Genomic DNA, 19,985 nt, shown 5'->3' on the forward strand with positions numbered 1-19,985 from the left:
ATCTAAAAGCTTTTCCAAACTATCCTGGAGCTCAGAACTTCAAATCTGCCCTTGTGGCAGTGTTTTTTTTCGCTAAATAGAATTCAGTTATATAATCTACCAGGTTATATAGGGCCCCCATAGCCGAAGCTGTAAAGACGCGGGTATTCATCATGACCATGCTGAGGGTTCCGGGTTCGATTCCCGGTCGGATGTACCATGAGCTTCTCAAGAGTGTTACGTCTGTTTGTCTGTGACAGTACAGTAGTGACGCCTCTACATGGATAGTCGTGTTGCACGATTGCAAAAAAGAAGTAGACCTCGATATTTGTATGACGATTACCGGATCTTTTCGTAAGGGAAAGAGTCTTGACTTCCTTGGGCACAGAGTATGGGCGCATGCCTGCCACACGATATATCCATGCAAAAAGGTCATTAGCTGAGAAAGATCTCAGGTAATAAATGTGGATGTGCTAAACTAACACTAAGCTGAGAAGCCAGCTTCCTCCCAGTGGGAACGATATGCCAAAAAAAAGAAGAAGATTCGTCGACAAACACATATATTCAAAACGTGTTTCTACTCGCTTACGCATTTAGACTCTACTGACGTTTTCACAAATTGTTCTCAAACAAAAGGTGATAAGCAGGGGGGTTGAAAATAGTATATTTTTACATGACATAATTTATTGATGCTTCCCAATAGATGTCGCTAATTATGACTGGAAACTTTGTCGAATACACCATGTTTCGGAAGTGCTTCGTTTCGTGGTTATTAATTTATTACCACTAAATCCTGACTCTCATCGCGTTGTAGATCTTATGTACTGAACATCCCGACAAGTTAGATAATCTAGAACATTCGAAATGATCTGATAATATTTGCTGAACACTCAGAAGGTTCAGAATATACGGTAGATTACAGTTCATCACCTTGTATGATGAACAAGGTTGTTATTACAAGCATAGACTTCAAGTTATGAACTCAAGAGCAGTTTGGAAGACCTAGTCCTCCCAAAAAAAAAAAAAATTGTCATCATTTCTTGTTATGTTTAGCATTTTGAGCACCAAAACTATTGAAAGGCGTTCAAAAAACTGTATAATAGTTCTTGGAAAAAATCAGGCCCCAAAGGGTTAAAGTTTAGATCTTCATTGTAAATCAACTCTCTCTTAGTCGATATTCAGTATCTCGATATTGAGTTATAGAGCCATTGTAAAAGTTGATTTTCATGGCTACCTCGATGGCCCCTTTAATATCGAGTTATGGAGAGTTGACTGTAAGTCGAATTTTCTTTTTATTGCTCATTGGTTGAGTGTTTGTTCTAAAATAGGTCAGTACATTATGCCTCATATGTGTTCTATATCCTAAGAAAAAGAATATACCAATGAGTCATACTACCGCGTGGAAAAAGTTGCATCACTTAAATGTGTCGAAATTTACATCGCAATTTAATGGCCTCTCCCACTAACATTCACAAAGCAACAAAAATGAACTTGACATTGGACGACTGTTTGCACCTAGCATCGTCTGAAGCCCACCGTTCTCCACATCGTCACTATTTTGGCCGAAGCCCCCCAAAAAAGAGAACTCGCAATCTCTAATTTTATTGATATTGATCGTTCTCTTTCTCGTCGCTTTTGTGCAACAAGTTCGCACAAAACGCCAGATACCAACCTACTACCATTCAATAATAAATAAACCGACACATTCATTCACCGATGCCTCCATAAAATCGATCAATCCCGCCGCTGACTGGGGCAGTAGGTTTGAATCACGGTAATTCACAGAACTTGGAAAGCCATGCGTCTCCATTTCCGCCGCCTTTGGTTTGCGATTCGTGGAATTGAATCACCCTTCTGGGGAAAGGTTTCCCTCCAATAGTTCGTTCACAGTAGGTCACATTATTCGATTTGATTCAAGCTTTAGAAAAAGCAGAACTTATGCTCGTTGTCCGTGTGACATGGGAAGATTACCATGATCCCACTTTTGGCACCGAAGGCTCTGAGTGGGGTTCTGAAAATTTCCTCCAGGTTTCTTAAATTGTTTCCATGTCACATGGACATCGAACATAAGCCTTGCTTTTTCTAAAGCTTCAATATTATTTAGATCATCTTTGTTAGAATTAATTCCATTTTTGATCTCTTTAGGTGACTTATAGTTATTTGAAAGGTCTCTCAAGGTGATCTTGAACAAACGTTCAGTTTTGTTGTCATAAGTAAAAAAAAAATTGCTTCTTCTTTTCATGATGTTTGAGGAGAAGTTCGCGATCTTTAAGAGTTTCCAGCAAAACGCAACAGTCTCCTTTCTTGGCGATTTGGAAGGAAATATTGATTCCCCTAATGGAGTTCAAGATGTCCTGCCTAAATCCTCCAAATTCGGAAAAACTGACTGATTGACGGTATTCTTCGTTTCCTTACTCGAATGAAAGAGCCTGGGCAAACATCTAATGGTAATATATAGAGGTGACCTTCCAAGACGGTGTCCAAGAAGAATTACCATCGTTAGCTTTCGCTAGCAGGACCAACAAATAAGGATCGGGTCTTTAAGTTGTTTTAAAAGCTACCGAGATCAGAAAGAATTTATGTACATACAGCACGGGGGTACGTTGCACTCTCAGTGACAGCTCGCTAATTCGCACCATTGGAGAGCAGGCTGTGCGCGTTTAGTCCTAATCTCGCTCTCCTGCTATTAGTCTTCTTCTCATTTGCACGCGCGCCCGAAGAGAGGATGGTGGCACCCGCATTATGTATAGATGAGGTATACCCACCAACTAAACCATCATCACACGCTTTGAGTACACCATCATCAGTAGGCTTTGCATTAGTAGTGTCCCTCGCCTACTGAGCACCGGACGGACCCAAGTGACGATCCTAATGTGTGCAAAAATTATCGCGTTTTGTTTTGGCGTTCATCAAGTTGCGAATATTGTGCATTCACCCGCGGCGGCGGCAACAAGAAGTTTAGCGCGCAGTTGAGTTACACACGTTGGACGCCGCGTGTTCTCTTCGAGTTACCTTACTCCCGTGGTCACCTTATCATTGGTTTAGTACCCGCTTCGCTAGCTTCGGTGATATTCTGCGACTTCTCCACATCGCATATCGCATGGTGGTGGTTGTCGTCGTCGGCGTCGTCGTCATTGTCCTCAGTGGCAAGCTAAGCACTTTTTTCGGTTTCGCGTGTCGTCGCTTCCATTTTCGTGCACTTTAGGCCTGTGTATACAAACGAACTTGCGAGGTAGGTTGTTGTTACGTTATTTACGCTATCGCTGTCGCGTCATTTGGTCCGATTTTTGGTTTATTTTGTGCGCGAAATGAAATGTATATTACAGGGGTTTCCCAATGGATGAGCGGGGAGTGAGAATGGGTTTTCTGTTTCGAAAGAAATTGTGAATTGTTGTAACAAACAATACCCTTTTACATTTTTAAGTCTAGGCTTTTGAGTTTAAAATTGGTCGATGTTCAGGCATACTGGGCCAAGTTTTTTTTAATGATTTCAGTGAAACGTACCCCATGCATTCTAATTAACAAAATATTTGCATATATTTTTTGTAATGGAGTAACTTATCTGTTTGATGAATCATCTGTATCAAAACCGCATAAAAAACAGAACTTATGGAGTTCTTAACTTAATTGCAACAAGTAATCTCTCAGAGACGAAAATTTTATTCCACCGGGAAAACCCGGGAATTTTAGATGGCCACTGGGAAAATAATCTTGAACGAATATTTTCAGATTCCAAATCACAAAGCCGTCGAAAATAAGTTTTAGAAAGTTGTTATGTTTGATATTATTGTTATTAAGCATTTGTATTACGATCAAATAACTTTCAAACGTTAATGATTTAATTTCTACTTTGCTACACGATTATAGTGTATAATAAGAATAATACAGTACTGACCCGATTTTGTCTGCCTATTTTGAATATATCAAAAAACTATCTTCGTCATGTTTTACCACGTTTACATTAATACTAATGATGATGTTCGATGTCATGCACGCTTGGGCGTATCCATATGGGGCAATGCCTCCTGCCCTCTGTGCGATAGAACAATTTTACTTCTGCGGGAATTATTGTTGTGCTTGAATTCTTCAAGGATTGTCTACAGCACTCATATTCATACAATAATTACGTAATGATAGGTTATGAAACTTATCGAGTCTACCAAACAATCAGGCTTTTTCAAAACATCTTGTCAGAAATTGTTCGAAGGTTTTATTAACAGCCCGCATTGGAGATATGCACAGCCGAGTAGTCGACAAACGAATTTCATAAGATTACTTATGAAATGCTTGGTTACTTTGCAACCTGACAATTATTGGTTAAAATTGAAAAATACAACCGAGTTCACGAAAAAGAAACTAGATTCATTCATGAATTCCTCCAAGAATTTCTCTTAATACTACTTTGAAAATTATTCTATGGAATCCTGAAACTATACTTGATGAAATGCCTGTTCTGAAGTAATTCTATAAAAATCTTCAAAATGCATCTGGATGGATTTCAAAATACTTTTTAGGATATTTTATATAGCAAACTCCAGTTGTAACATTTTATGAATTATACCTATAGGAATCCTAAGAAGACCTTCGAGGCACTTACTGATGCCACTTTGAAGAAACTTCTAGAAAAAAAAGGTATTTTCATGTTTTTTTTAGGAATTTCCGTGTCCTAAGAAAAATTCCAAGATAATTTACTGGTCATATAGAACTAGGATTCAGATTAAGCCAGAGCAAATTTGCTGATCAATGGGATCATCACGAATCGAATCTTCAGAATTTTTCAAATAAATAATTCTCTAAGACGTTAAATTGACCCGTTACTCAAGACGCGTTTAGGACCTTTCTTTGCTTATTGTGAAAAAGTAGGGTAGACATCCTGCATAGTTTTATGGTTCATGCAAAAAGGGTGCATAGGCAGTGTATAAAGATCGTTTCGGCGCGAAATTTGTGATTGAAATTGTGAGGGCCGCTCTTCTCCCCTCTGATAAAAACAAAAACCTGGCTACGCCCCCTTAAAAGTCTATTTAGGTTGTAAACGTGGTTCATAAGCAAATATCAATACGTCAAAATTTGAAAAACAGAAACGATTTTGACAGGTTCCCCATTTTGTCAACATAAAATTCATCGAGGGGCTGACAAAATCGGGTCCCTACTGTACTTCTCAAAAATGTTTCACTTTTCTCATTGATTAGAAATGTTTCAAAATAGATTTTTATTCTTACTGTCAGGGCTAACATTTTCTAAACTTTTCTCTAACTTATATGACTCGATGTTTTGAATCAGAGTTTCAAAACTTGCTTCATTTTTATGAAGAAATCACATCTAACGCTTAGTTTTTGAAATACTTCCATCTGGGGTGATAGGTGTAGCCAGGATATTTATTAAGCAGCCTCAAAAGTTCATTTACGAATTTTACGCAGAATGATCATTATACACAACATCTGTACCCTTTTTGCATGGAACGATAAACTATGATGATAATCCACATCCTTTTGCTTTCACAGTGAGCAAAGTGGAGTCTAAAACGAATGTTGGTTGAATATATTGGCCGAGCAACTGGTCCATTAAAGCCTTGTAAAATTCCGGATTGGAAAAGGTCTGGAAATTCGATGGGCAGCAGCCTAGTCAGTAATTGAAACAGGATATATGGATTTCATACAGCACCCAAGAAGTCTCTAAAACAGTTTCCCGCTTTATACCTCACTCTTGAATTTATCCAGGCATCTTGCAAGTATTCTTCCAATCAATCAGACAGAAAAATTTCCCAGGAATTAGTCTAGCGATTGCTGTAGACATTTTTCCAGGATTTGATTATAGTTTTCCCTATGAATCAAACAAAAATTCCAGTTTGCCCAATGAATCAGACAAAAAAACCCTAGTTTAGGATAACTTGCATTCTTCAAGTACAGTAAAACCTCCATGAGTCGATGTTACATTACTTGATATCGACTTATGGAACCATACTAGAAACGAAATTTCATGGTCAATACGAAAACAGCTTTTCAAAACATTTATGTCCCATGATTCGATATGTCCATTGGTCGATGGTCTCTTGAGATATCGACTCTAGGAGGTTTGACTGTAGTTGTTTCAGAGATTCTTTAGGATATTCTATTGATTTTATTTAGAGTGTCCATTTCCCGGCCATTTGACTTGTCCGGAATATCTCAGATAAATAATTAAACTACCTAATATTTTTGTTTAAATTGAAGGAAGATTTTAATTATACTGTTAAAAAAACTGTTTTTTAGACAAATATCTGTTGGAATTATAAAAAAAAATGCTCGGAGAAATTTCTGCACGAATTGTTAAAGAATCTTTTTATGTAATACTTGAATAAACCGCAAACTCCTACATAAATTCCAATTATCGGAGACATTCTCCAAAGTTATTTGAAAAAAAAAAACAAACTATTTAAGCTTAATTATTTTAGAAAATCTTTCAAGCAATTTGCTGGGGAATTATGTATATGGCAAAGCAATGATGGGAGATATTCCTAGTGAAATTTGTGATTGAATTCTTGAAAAATTTAGGGATCCTTTGCAGTTTCTGGGGGAATTACATAGAATGATCATAAAAAAATGAGTTTGATGCAAATTCTGTGAATAAGAGCAGAAGAAACATTAGTAGAAGTTTTGGGAGAATCTATAAAAGAGTTCTCAGAGGTACGTTTGGATTTTATCAATAAATTGTAGACAAATTTTCGAAAACAGGATGTTTAGAAGGATTCTTGAATTAGTTTATTGAGTTATTCGTGACGCGACATTCCTGACTCTAGGATTATCTGCTGACTGAGGAGGAGGAAATGCATTGAAAAGTTTCCTAATAATATACAGAAGAATTACAGAAGATGCTTTCTTGAGCGAATAGTTCGAGGAATCCCTATAAACTTCTCAGTAAATTCTTTATTAGAACTCTTGAAACAGTTCATGAAGCTTTTTTTGTGTGTTTAGAATAAAGTTCTAAAGAATTATCTATTCTAAAGATGCATTCTCAAACCATACCTTAAGGTATTGCTGACGACTCGTTGGAGAAATTTGGGGTACTACGAGGAACCATTTATGGATTTTTTTAAAATCTGGATTCTGGAATTTCTGGAATCGAAAAAAACATCTAGAAGAACCCCAGGATAAATTCTTGGGGAATGTATTGACATATTGTTCGAAAATTTTCTTAATGAGTTCGCTTCAAGATAACATGGCACACACTTAGATTAAATTACTAGGGTCGTTAAAATTTTACTGGGTTTCGGTAGTTCAAAAACCCAGTTATTTTTACCGAACAGATTGAGTGTGCAGATCCAAAATTTTGAGCTCCATCGCAGATTTTTGACAGATTACTCATGAGATATTTAGCGGACTGTTGATAAACATCGTTGAATGATTTCTGACAAGATCTTGGGTATAAGTATTATTGTTTGATGAAGTCCAACATTTTTTAAAAGTAATTAATCGAGACGCAATTGTTTTATAAATATGAATACTGAAGACAATTTTCGAGAAATTCTAGCATAAGTTTAATTTCGGTGGCGAACATTTTTACGTTGGCCAAGAAGCGACGATACAACGTCAAATTTTCTGAATGATATCTGGAAGGATCTTTGACAGAAGCCTGGTTTTGAGTAATACTATAACAATTATTCCAAAAGTGACGCAGGTTTTTGTAATATGAATGCTTAAAAATAGTTGGACAATTCATATAGTATGCTAGATTTAAAAAAAAAGTAAGAGGTTGTTTCCGAGATACAACCGCCATGTTGACGTTGGATAACGTTAGCTTCATCTATTTCCTGGCTTAAGACCGGCACAAACTTATGGAAGATTTCTACTGATAAAAATCCAATCAATTTTCATATTATTTGTTGCATGTCAATTCTGACCTATTGTGGACATTGTGTGTTAGCACAGAAAATCTGTGGTGTAAGTTTGGTTCGGTTAACACTTCAACACCGATAGACTCGGTCGATGGAAGAATAAGCATGAGCGGTAACTCTTGCTTCCCAAACAAATATTTCGGTCGAACGTTAGGTCCACGCATGATCCACTAAGATTATTGGTTGCTTTAGTAGTTTACGAATCCAGTTTGAGGTTGAGGTACTTCTCCATGAAGTCCGCGAGCTCCATGTTCTCCTCTTTGCTCAAATCGATGTTAAAGTTCCTTTTGATACTGGAAGAAGTTCCGCACCATGAAGAACTTTTTCTGCTTCGTAGTGGTATCCGGGCAAATCTGCGATTCCAGAGCTCGGCCGTCATGGTCCTGCAGGAAGCGAATGGCCTATCTGATCGGTTTGTTTAAGATTACCAACATGTGCGCGATCCACGCCAAGCATATCAGCATCATACCGAAGGACATCCAGCTGACTCGTCGTATCAGTGGAGAACGCGCTTAAATTGAATTGAAGCACAATTTCAAACAAAACGGGTCATTCGAAGTAAAAGAGTTACAACCAGAGACACTTCATCTATAACTATTAATTGATTAATTAATTTATTTATTGATCAATTATAATTTTGGTTGATTAGTTTTCTAGTTAGCTGTTGCTGGTTAGTTTTAGCTCTTTGTTTGACAAATTAATACTCTGATCGCTCTAGCATGCATTTGCATGTAGGTAGCGACGACGACAACGGAATTATTCAAAGTAAGTAAAGTTTGTAAGGATGCTTAAAATATATCCCCGAGCACGATTTCATCTTCTAAACTGGTACCAATTAGCTCATACGGTTGATATAATTAAATTTCTGTTATATATCAGGTTTTTCCTTAAGAAATTGCCTACATCTAGGCGTTATATCACAATTCCTGAAATTAACTATTCATTATTTCTTTACATATTGCATTATTAAGCATTTTGCAAGCATATTCGAATTCAGGGAGCTCATATTCATTATGTAGAGTCGTTTTTAAAAATAACAATAATCGCATTGACAAGTGATCAATTTCGCCCCGAAATGGGATTCCCCGATTTTCTATTTAAGGGATGATTTTTAGCACTAAAACCACATTTGTTATAAAATTTTGGCACATGAGCCAAAGAGGCTGACCGTCGTACTTGTATTCAGTTGTTTGGCAATTTCAACATGATTGAAAACAGACAAGAAAAACCATGAAAAATGATCAATTATCACTAAATTACGGCACATGTAAACTCCAAAACGTCAAAACCTTATAACAGCAAGAAAAATGTGCTTTTCTATTAAAAATAAGACATGCCTCGATATTTACCAATTGTTCAATAGTTTAGTCATGAAAATCAATAGTTTTCATTATTTGAGTAGATTCGTAGAAAGATTTGCAATCGATTGGTGCAAGAATCTTGAAAATTTATGCGGGCGTTAGTAAGTTATTAACAGTCAAAATCTAACCACTTTTCGTGACGCGAGCGATTTTTCGTTTTTCGAAATTGTACCCCAGTATGTTGCCGTAAGACGTTATCCAACGTCAAAAAAAAACGAGTTGAATTTATTTTTTTCTGTCGGCCAGGGGAGGCAACAGCCCTCTCCCTTACCACCTCTGGCTACGCCTTGACCCATGATTTAGGGCAGAGGTTTTCAGTCTATTTGGCTCGTGGAGCATTTTTTAAAATATTTTTTGCGCCGAGCCCCTGGTCTTCATCATCACTGCTTTGGAAAATTGGATTTTTAACACGCTTAAATCGACCCTACAGGTCGGGACAAATAAGAAATTTTATTTTTGTCACACCGCCCTCCCGTCCTCAAATTTGTCAAAAAGTCAGAAGGGCTAAACAAATGAAAAGCATGATTTCCAGTGTTGGTTTTCTTTATTTTATCAGATTGTTGTTATGAAAAATCAAATCATGAATACTTCAATATGATCGATGCATCGATAATCATAACATCGCGATGTTATGAAAAATAAGTGACGTACTCATTGATCGAAACATATCGGTTTGACGGGTATATATATGACAAAAACATGGTTTTACACCATATGAGAATCAAAAATGGTAAATTGACCGGAATTTCCATTTTATTGTTAATTGTCCCCCTTCCTCGACACATTGTGGATAGTTTTGCATGGTTGATGACAAAAGTAAATTTTAAGAACTGTTCAAGCCTATTTCCTACGAAAATCGTGTAGTAAGATCTTTTATTATTTTGAATTTTTATCCTACTTAATCTAAAAACTTGTTTGTTTTATTCCTAGCGAGATCTCTAATAGTTGCCTGATAAGGTTTTCAGGTAAAATTTTAAAGAATTTCTTGCGAGAACCTTGGTTAATGCATATAACGATCTTAAAATTTTGAGAAATTCTTGACATGATATGATGTTCAGTGGGTTACTAATTTAATACTTTATAAAGTTCCGACGCCAATATCTGGACAAACATTTGAAAAGGGCCCAAGAGGTCTTGAGCCTTTTTTTTAGAAACGTTGCTGTTGAGCCCTTCTTAGCCCGCCCACGCAAACTAACACCACTATCAGAAAGATTAGCGTTAGCTCTTCCTGATAGTGGTATTGGTGAGCGTGATCGAGATGAATTGGGCTCAACAGCGTCTTGCAAAGCCAATGTTTACCAATGTCGATGTGCCCTTTTGAAATGTTTGTCCAGATATGTTTAATCTGGCTTGAAAAGACGCTTATAAATTTTTACAACTTCCAAAACTAAGATCTGAGAGCTTTTTTTGCTGCGATTTTGTCATGTTTTTGGGAGTGCACGTAAAACACTTTTTTTGACCCAATGCAACGAAACGCAAGAAGCAATGTTAAAGTAAAAACATTTTCTCCAATCCACAAAAATACAATCTTTCTTACAATCGCTGTGTTTGAGAACCCCTCATTTGGTACATAAGTGGCTACGTATTAACAATGATCGCCAAAATTTGCGCGTCATCCGTAGTGAGTGTGACGAGTGCCGTCAAAAGGGGTTTTGGCCTTTACCAAAACCAACCAACACTGCGCAAAGATCATGATCGAAAAGTGTCTTTTTTGGCGAACGCTCGTTGCGCACCTAATTTGCGTGAGTCGCTCCAGGGTCATTAATTTACGATCTTTTTCCGCTAGCTCTCTTCCGAGCCTCGCGCCCACCAAACCCAGGTGAAACCTAGATGATTTAGGTGCGCACGCTACCTCCCATCCTCGCGGTCTGATCAAGCAGGTTTTAACAATGTATCACCTCTTTTTCCTCTTTGCTTGCAGATTCGGTTCAAAACACAGCTGCCGCTGCGGATAGCGCATCCGATGCGCAATTAAACGGCCCGACGCCGATGGACACCTCGTCGCCTGCACCTTTGACGACGACTACGACGACAACATCGACAACCGCTGCGGCATCAGTGGCAACTCCGACACAAGCCGCTACAGCATCATCCCCAGCGTCTGTATCCATCCCTCCGTCGGCAGGAACAACAGCATCAGCAGCATCAACCGGGCAGCAGCAGCCAGCTGTCGCCTCGTCAGACGAGCCGGCAGGTGCAGTTAGTACGACTACAACCGCGCCGCAAACAACGACAACTACCAGCGCTTCTTCGTTCACCACAACGACGACCAGTTCGTTTGGGGCGTCCACTACCACAACCATTGCGAACACCGCTGCCGCCGCCGCCACAGCAGCATCGGTAACCAGTGTCGCTCCAGTGACCGCACCGGCTCCAGTCACGGTCAGTGCTAATGGATTACTGTCGGCAGCAGCAACGCCCCCGACTAATACGGCTACGGTGGCCGGCGCAAATCCGACATCCCACAACACAACAAACCCACCGCCCCCTACCACCCCTGGGGGTAACACCGGAACCGGTGGTGCTACCGGGCTGCCACCCCAGAGCAAAACGGGAACCACCGACAAGGGTGGCCTGCCGAAGGCGATGATCAAACCGAACGTCCTGACGCACGTCATCGAGGGATTCGTGATACTGGAGGCGAACGAACCGTTCCCGAACCACTGGCAGCGCGGACCCGAGTGGGACTCCAGCGACGAACCTCCGAGTAAGTACTCGATCAGTGATTGTTGTTTTTGCTATGCAAATTAAGCGTTTTGCGCAGCACTCGAAGCATGCGCGTGTAGGAAATGAGTGTGATTTTTCGATGTTGTAAGCAGAGTTATGGAGTAGAACGTAAACAGGGATTTTATCGTGGCGGTATAATTTTTTACGTTTTAATTTATGTTTGTGGACCAACTAATAAGGAAACGTACTTATGAGGATAAAGTGATATACTATAAGATCACTTTGATTCATCCTTCCATAATTTACCTAGAATCGATTTAGAGAAGTTTAATTCAGATTCAAAGAAATAAAACCAGCTACCTAATCATTTAATTTTGTGGATATCATGAAACGGGGCAAATAGGAACTCTCTCCGACATATTTGAATGTGTACACTAGTGTCCCACACGGTTATATGAAAAATTTAGATTCTCGCTCCAGTCCACTTTTTGGATTGGATTTAGGTCCCATAACAACTGTGCAATATTTTAGCTCGATCGGAGAAACTATATTTTAGCGCCAGCCGTTCAAAGTTTGTATGGGATTTACTATGGGAAAACTTACTTTTGCAAAGAAAAATCGCCAGAGGTCGCCCATTGACCTTTATATAAAAACCTAAACAAGAAACGATAGGTGTTTGTACGATGAAGAATATTGCCGAAGACCGCGAAAAAAGTGCCGAAGACTTGTGAAAAAAGTTATTCAATGAAAACCTATTGACAAGGCGTTGTTGATTAACACGTAAAGGAATAACAATAATAATAAAATCAGGCAAAATTTCCGAATAGTCTATGCCTAATAACTTTTTTTCGCAAGCATCGGATTGCTTTGCGGTCTTCGGCAATGTTGTTCATTGTAAAAATACCTATCGAAATCTGTGTTCAGAATTTTTATAGAGATCAATGGGAGACCTCTGGCGATTTTTCTTTGCAAAAGTAAGTTTTCCCATAGTAAATCCCATACAAACTTTGAACGGCTGGTGCTAAAATATAGTTTCTCCTATTGAGCTGAAATTTTGCACAGTTCTTATGGGTGCTAAATGCAATCCAAAAAGTGGACTGGAGCGAGAATCTAAATTTTTCATATAACCGTATCCCAGACTAGTGTACACGGTTCGATGTAGATATTTTATTAGTCTCAAATTTGGGTGGCGTCTTCCTTTGCTGATCAAATATATCAAACAAAAATTTATGAAAATGTTGTGTGTTCCTAAACATCCCGCGGTGGGGCGAATAGGAACGCTTTTCAGTAAATATCAATACTTTTTTACATTTTAATGGAAAAATTTACACTTTTACAAGTGCATCTTGAAGAAATATTGAATACTTAATGACGAAATAAATAAAATTATTAAAAACATTTTGAATTTTTGATCATGTTAGCAATCGGCAAAAATCGCGGATGTTTCAAGCTGTCAAGAATTGTTGCGATTTCAATATTTTCTTCTTAATATTTTTCATAATTTTTAATTTGAAAATAGTTTATGGATACTCTGTTGCTATTGAACTATGCAATGTATAAAAAATATATACCAATAAGTTGATGAAGTTTATCATTGCATAATAGCAACATTTCTAACTGTAGGTCGCTTTGTTTCTATTCGACCCACGTTTCTATTCACCCCGTTTCTAGGAAATCAACAAATTGAAGACAACATTAGTCCGAAAAAAAAACGTTTTATTCTATTCCTATATGAAATTTTCTTTAATCTGAATAAGTAGCGATAGACCATTTACCGACACCCTTCAATTGTTAATTATTTAAAAAGATTTTCAGGCAGTTTTGGTCACACCCTGTCTTTACTTGTTTAATGTTATGCTTCGGGTGACATTAAATCTGACATTATAAAAAATCTTCAAAATCACAATGCTATCCATAGAAAAGATAGCAATTGCAAGATTGCGCTGCCATTATTTAACTTAGTTGCTAGTATTTTTTTCATTATTAGCCTTCTTAGTTTCATTAGTCATTATACGTCATGTACCTAAATTATCGTTTGACTATTTCGTAAACAGCAAAACATAAATTGTAATAAAACGTCATTTTAGATGCACACTTACATACAACAACAAAAAACATCAGGGATTGAATCCTGAGAAAATTGAGAGAATCTTTCACGCATCGCTCTCTGTAACTATCATAACATGCTGCACATTATGAGAGACTGTTTATCGTATACTGCTACAAGTTTGATCAGATTGGGGGGATAGTAGTGCATGATAAAACCCCTCTAAACATGCTCCAAGCCTGGGGGACACTTTTGTTATTGGAAGTTCGTGGATTGTTTATCGTGCCAGTAAAGAAAAACACCTACCCCCAACGGTAAACAAGCGAGAAAAATGGATTTTATCATCGCTCTCTCGTTGGGGCTCTCGCTCGCTGCTTCCATTTATCAGACTTGTTACACCTTGCGATACAATGACGATCGTGGACCGCAACAGATGGGATGTTTTTCTTTGCTTGCTTTGATCGTGCTTCATTCTCAAATGAGAGCGAATTCTGCAACGCCTGAAAAACATACAAAATTTGAACTACGATCCAAGCGAGTGAGAGCCACGAGCATTACTTCTCGTTGGTCTCACCACTTTTTTTTTTTTTTTTTGGGATTTGAACCACTGCGACCATTAATTGATCTATTGGCATCCGTATTACCGTAACGGCGTGGAGAGGATAGAGTCAGTGCAACGTCGCTTCATCCGTTATGCTCTCCGTCGACTTCCATGGCGAGACCCGTTCCGGTTGCCTAGCTACCAAAGTAGGTGTCAACTCATTCAACTGGAATCACTGCAGACCCGTAGAGACGTCAATAGAGCGATGGTAGTGGCTGACTTGCTTTCAGGAAGAATAGACTGTCCTGCGCTCCTGGAATCTATCAATGCGAGTGCTCACTCCAGGACGTTGCGTAACAATGCTATGTTGAGGTTACCATTGCGACGAACTAACTATGGCCAAAACAGTGCTATGGTCGGTCTTCAACGCGTGTTCAATAGGGTTGCTGAAGGGTTTGATTTTCACCTGTCCCGTCAAGTAATACGTCGTAACTATGTAGAAATTTTATCCCGACTCTCTGTGTGAATATTTGTTACTTTCATTTGTTTTATTTTTTGACATTTTGTTGCCTTGTTTTGTTAAGTTTGAACTTAGTATTTTACTGTATTTTCTAGTTTACAACATCATTGGGGCTTACTGTCTGTTGGTGTATAAATAAATAAATAAATAAATAAATAAATATTGTGGTAGTCTCACCACTTAGAGGAAGAATTGATAATTTTGAAACAAGTTGTGTTTTGTTAGTCGATGAGTTTGCTGGCATTTACATGAAATGAAATGAACGACATTTACATTTGAAGCGGAATAATGTAGAAAATTGGACGTGATCAAATGAAATTACGATCAAATATTGGTACATAAGCTGATATTTACGTCGGCCAATATTTTTTTTTTGTATTGTAGATACAACGTGCAGGTGCTGCTTTTGGGTTTTCGACGCTGAAAACGCTATTGAAAAACTATTGTCCACTGGGGGTAAAATGGACACTTTGATCAGGGGAAAATCGACACTTTCCTTTGCTTATAATTTAACCGATCTTGCTCTTATTGGTCTCGTATTTTATTGATACACTTAGAGTTTCGACAGTATTTAATATTCAATAATTATTACACTATTTTGTGTTGTTAAAATAAAATTGTGATTGTCACATCTAATCATTTGCTACAATTTTATCCCCATTAACTTTCCATGAAGACAAGCCAATTATATGTATCCACCCCTACTTTATTGAATAAATTGATAAATGTTTGTTGCGCAATCTTAGCATTTATTTGGTGGATCTCTTTCCTCTAGTCAATGGTTTACATAATATGTGTATAACCCCTTGGAGAAAGGGGTTGTAGAAGTCGAAAGTCATGTCTGAAGCATTATTTTCAATATTCCATGCGATGTTGATGTTTACAACGTTTAAATTTTACCCAAAGTGCATGTGTTGGTTTTACCCCAACAGGGTGTCGATCTAACCCGCACTCTCAATTGTTTGCACCAACAAAGATGAATTACTTACTTGATTAAAATGACGATGTAATCTAAGTATTGAATCGAGCGATCGCAAGGGTTGATAGATTCATAATCAATATGTGATTCTGCAACGATTCTAAGTTAATTTACATTAATTATATATTTTATCCAAATTGGTCTGTAACCTCACATATTTCTTTATTCTACTTGGGGGCTATCCATTAACCACGTGATCCTTTTCATGTATTTCAAGCACCTCTCCCCCCTTCGTGTGGTCTATTTTTCTTGCAAAAAAAAAATGAAATTTATGTAGACAGTAGTCACAGGCATTGACCATTTGACTTTCTTCCTATCACGAGGTCATTTATGGGGTCAAAGGGGGGTCCCCTTGACCCCATAAATGACCTCGAGGTAGGAAAAAAATCCAAGTCAAATTGTCCCATAAAGAAAAGTAACCGCATCAGTGCTATAAACATTCGACACTTTGCGCGACGGTCGTTTCGTTGCCATGGTCACCAGTCACGGTACAAGCTTTAGAATGAACGTCAACAAACACAAACAAGTGTCAATTGAATATCGTCTGATACGATGACATTTGCATAAATCATAATTTTGCATAGAATTCAGACATCGGATCATAAACAACATGAATAGTTTGATCTTGGCTGTTATTTCGAAGGTGACACACATACAGTACAAGCAGAACAGAAACAAACAAAACCATAACGTTTCCTAGCGATGCTATCATGGTCAGTGGCATTCAATTGACATTTTTCTTTTCGACATTCGTTTGATCGCTCGTGTTGAGAATTTTTAAGGGAAGCGCTGACGAATATCAGCGAAACGTGTCGACTACCGTGATTGCTTACAACACTGAACCGCATCCCACTACTGATATCCGCAGCTTGTTACACAAAAATGAAGCATGATTTGGCCATCTTTATATTTTTTTAGAGTGAAAAGCAAATTGGGAAAATTTTATTAGGATTCAAACATGTTTGTCTTTTGGGACTACTTGTAAATTTGTATGGAAAATGAGTTGGTAAGCTTCTCAGTCCATTTTATCAAGGCCTACTTTTTACAGATGGGACTGACTTACGATTCCCTGCAGTTCAGAAGCTATTATGCGACTATTTCACAGGTCCTTCAGGAATTTCTGCTCAGATTTCTCGAGGAAAAGCTTAAAGAATTCTTCAAGTAACTTTTTTAAAGTTTTTTTTTCTGGCATATTTTTGGGACTCCTCCAGCCTTCCATAAATTCCTAAGATGATTCTTCCACCAATTTTCCCAGAAATTCATCCAGTCGTGTTTAAGAGATGCTTGGACGAATATGCTCTAGAAAATCATTGAGCACTTCAACGCTTCTTCCTCAAACAAGGCTATCTCAGGATTTACTCCAGATATTTTTGACTGATTCTTTCACCGATTTCCTTAGTTATTACTATAGGAGGTCTTCCAAAGATTCCTACATGAGCCCTTTGTGGATTTTCACGGAAGAAAAAAATCTGTATGTCACAGTTTTTGAAGAGTTTCGTTTAGATAAATTTCCTGGTAGATCTACGAGAATTCCTCCGATTTTTTTGGTTATCCTTACATGCATTTCAAAATAAATCCATCCTCTATTACACTCAGCAATTGCTCCAAAAACCCATGTAAAGAATTTTCGAGGAAATATATTAAATATTCCTCCAGGAATTCCTTAATAAATTCAGAAATAACTCGGTATGAACTTCTCTTGCATTTTTTTCAAGGATTACTCCTGCAGTTCATATTTTCTAGGGATTTCTTTTTATTTTTCAGTTATCTGAGCAATTTGTCTAAATAATCCTTTAAGATTTCCTTAAGTTGAAGATGAATCGAAGCCAAACTTCAAATTTTCCAGAGCATGGATCTGGAGAACCAAACACCCGTTTAAGCTGAAAACTCAATCGATTGGTCACTAGCTTGGTGTCAAGCTCATTTTACTTAAGTAAGATACTTTATAGAACTTCGCATTCAATAGCACTGATTTTCCGATAAAGTCGTATTGTTTTTTTTTCAGATGTTAGTGTTCAACTATAGACAACCATATCAATATTCCCATATTTGTTGTTAATGATCTACACTTAACTAATCAACACTTCTTCATTTCCCATCTTTTCCAGAAAAACGCGCCATCACCGATTCCACCTCGCCCATTTCCCCGAACAACGGGCAACAGGTCCCATCCTCCCAACCAAACCTCGCCGGTGCCGAAATGGGCAACTGCGAAATTTGCGGCAAACCGGAGCACCGCAGCAAGATGAAGCGCAAGCGGTTCTGCAGCGTCGACTGTGCCCGGGCAGCCAAGCAAAACTCCACGGACCAAGTTACGTCTCCATCTCACAATGGTAGTGCACACGAAGCCCATCCGACCAGCACCGGAAACGGATTGGACCATTCCTCGTCCGTTACGACCACCGTCAATCCGGTGGCACCCTCCAACATCAAACTGGAGCGAATGGATTCGATGGATCAGTCCACGTCGCATCATCCGGCGCAGTTTGCGGCGGCCACGCCTATGGAAACGGGAACGGCAACGATTCCGGTGATTCCCGCCATCACACCCGAGGAGAGCCCGGTCATTGTCAAGTGGTCGGTTCAGGAAGTGTGCGATTTCATCAAGAACCTCCCCGGTTGTAGCGACTATGCGGAAGATTTCGCCATCCACGAAATCGATGGCCAAGCGCTGCTGCTACTGAAGGAGAACCATCTGGTCAACACGATGGGCATGAAGCTGGGACCGGCACTGAAGATCGTTGCCAAAATCCACTCCATGATCGCGAGTGTTACTGCCGAAGGACAGCAACAGCAATCCTAAAGAAGCTGAGTTTTTCTCCAGGAGAAATGTGATTTGAAATCCACCCTCATCCCCCAGACGCGGTTCGCGGTTCATTGTTTCACAAGAGACTTCTTTATTTAGTTTTATTCATCCTCAACTGTATATGTTAGACTCTGTAAATAGTTATTCGTTGTTTACAATTAAGTATCTGATCTATCCGATTCACAATATGGTATTACAATTGACCCCATTAATTAGTTTTCTTCGGTGAACTACAAGTTTGTCGTTTACTACAATAATTTATTTTATAATAATTTAGAAAAATCTCATTTTAGTGTATAAACTTATGTTCGTATAATATATGAAAATTCTTAACAATGTCATTAAAAAGTGTACATACATAGATTCTTATACTTTTCCAGATTAGTTCGTCAAGTAGTAGCTCAGTAGAAGTAAAAAAAGAATCAAAACACTGTTTCCTTAAACTGAATCCACATAAACGGAAAGCTCTTTCAAAATCAGTAAGATGACTTCTACGCAAAACTTTTGCCAAATTTTTGATAACGAATGATGAGATGAATAATGCTTTACCGAAGCAATCGCATTGTAACATAACAAGGAATTCAATAATAGAATTACGAATAATTGATCCTACTCTAACTAGTATCACACGTGAAAATAAAACTTTTAAATTCATTTATGTTCGTCATGTTTTAATTCCGAAACAAGCATTAGCATTGACAAGAGATGCAAGAAACTCAGTTTAGTTTTATGTTGGGGCTGCTTCTTTCTGGTCTGTTGCCAAAGCCAGAAATTTACAATCAAGGGCCTATCAAGTCATCCCCAAGCACTTAACGTTTCAAGCTGGTGATGGTGTTGCGAGACTGGCAAAGCTTATAAGTCGTTGAACAGTTCCATATTAGTACTATATATCCCATGTGGGGAAATATAGGACTCCGTGTGTATCGGACAGACAGGTTTTATGTATCCTACAATAGTTGAGAACTATCCTGGCCGCATGTTTACAAAAGCAAGGGAGTAAAAAGGAACGACATATTGAACCCATATCTATGAAAAATTCAGATAACTTTAGAACCTTACATAAGTGTTACAGGATATTACAGAATGTTGAAGGGAAGAGCGAGACTCGTTCATTTAAAAACTAGATTAAACAACATTTAGGAATTATGAATCTTGTCCAATTTCTCACTGGGCTGCCTACAACCTTCGGTTAGTGATAAGTTTATTTATTGAGGG

General features: G+C 38.2%; 1 protein-coding gene across 1 annotated transcript in view; it reads left to right on the plus strand.

Annotated features, from left to right (window-relative positions):
* LOC23687653 (polyhomeotic-proximal chromatin protein) overlaps positions 1-19,424 on the plus strand; it is a 34,349-nt gene extending 14,925 nt beyond the window's left edge. Inside the window, exons 3-4 of the mRNA XM_021848755.1 lie at positions 11,132-11,917; positions 18,073-19,424. Of these exons, the coding sequence (XP_021704447.1) occupies positions 11,132-11,917; positions 18,073-18,767 (1,481 nt within the window). The 3' untranslated portion in view covers positions 18,768-19,424. The remainder of the gene's footprint in view (positions 1-11,131; positions 11,918-18,072) is intronic.
* The last annotated feature ends 561 nt before the right edge of the window (positions 19,425-19,985 follow it).

This window comes from Aedes aegypti, chromosome 3 (genome assembly GCF_002204515.2).
Source record: "Aedes aegypti strain LVP_AGWG chromosome 3, AaegL5.0 Primary Assembly, whole genome shotgun sequence".
In the NCBI taxonomy this organism is placed as follows: Eukaryota; Metazoa; Arthropoda; class Insecta; order Diptera; family Culicidae; genus Aedes; species Aedes aegypti.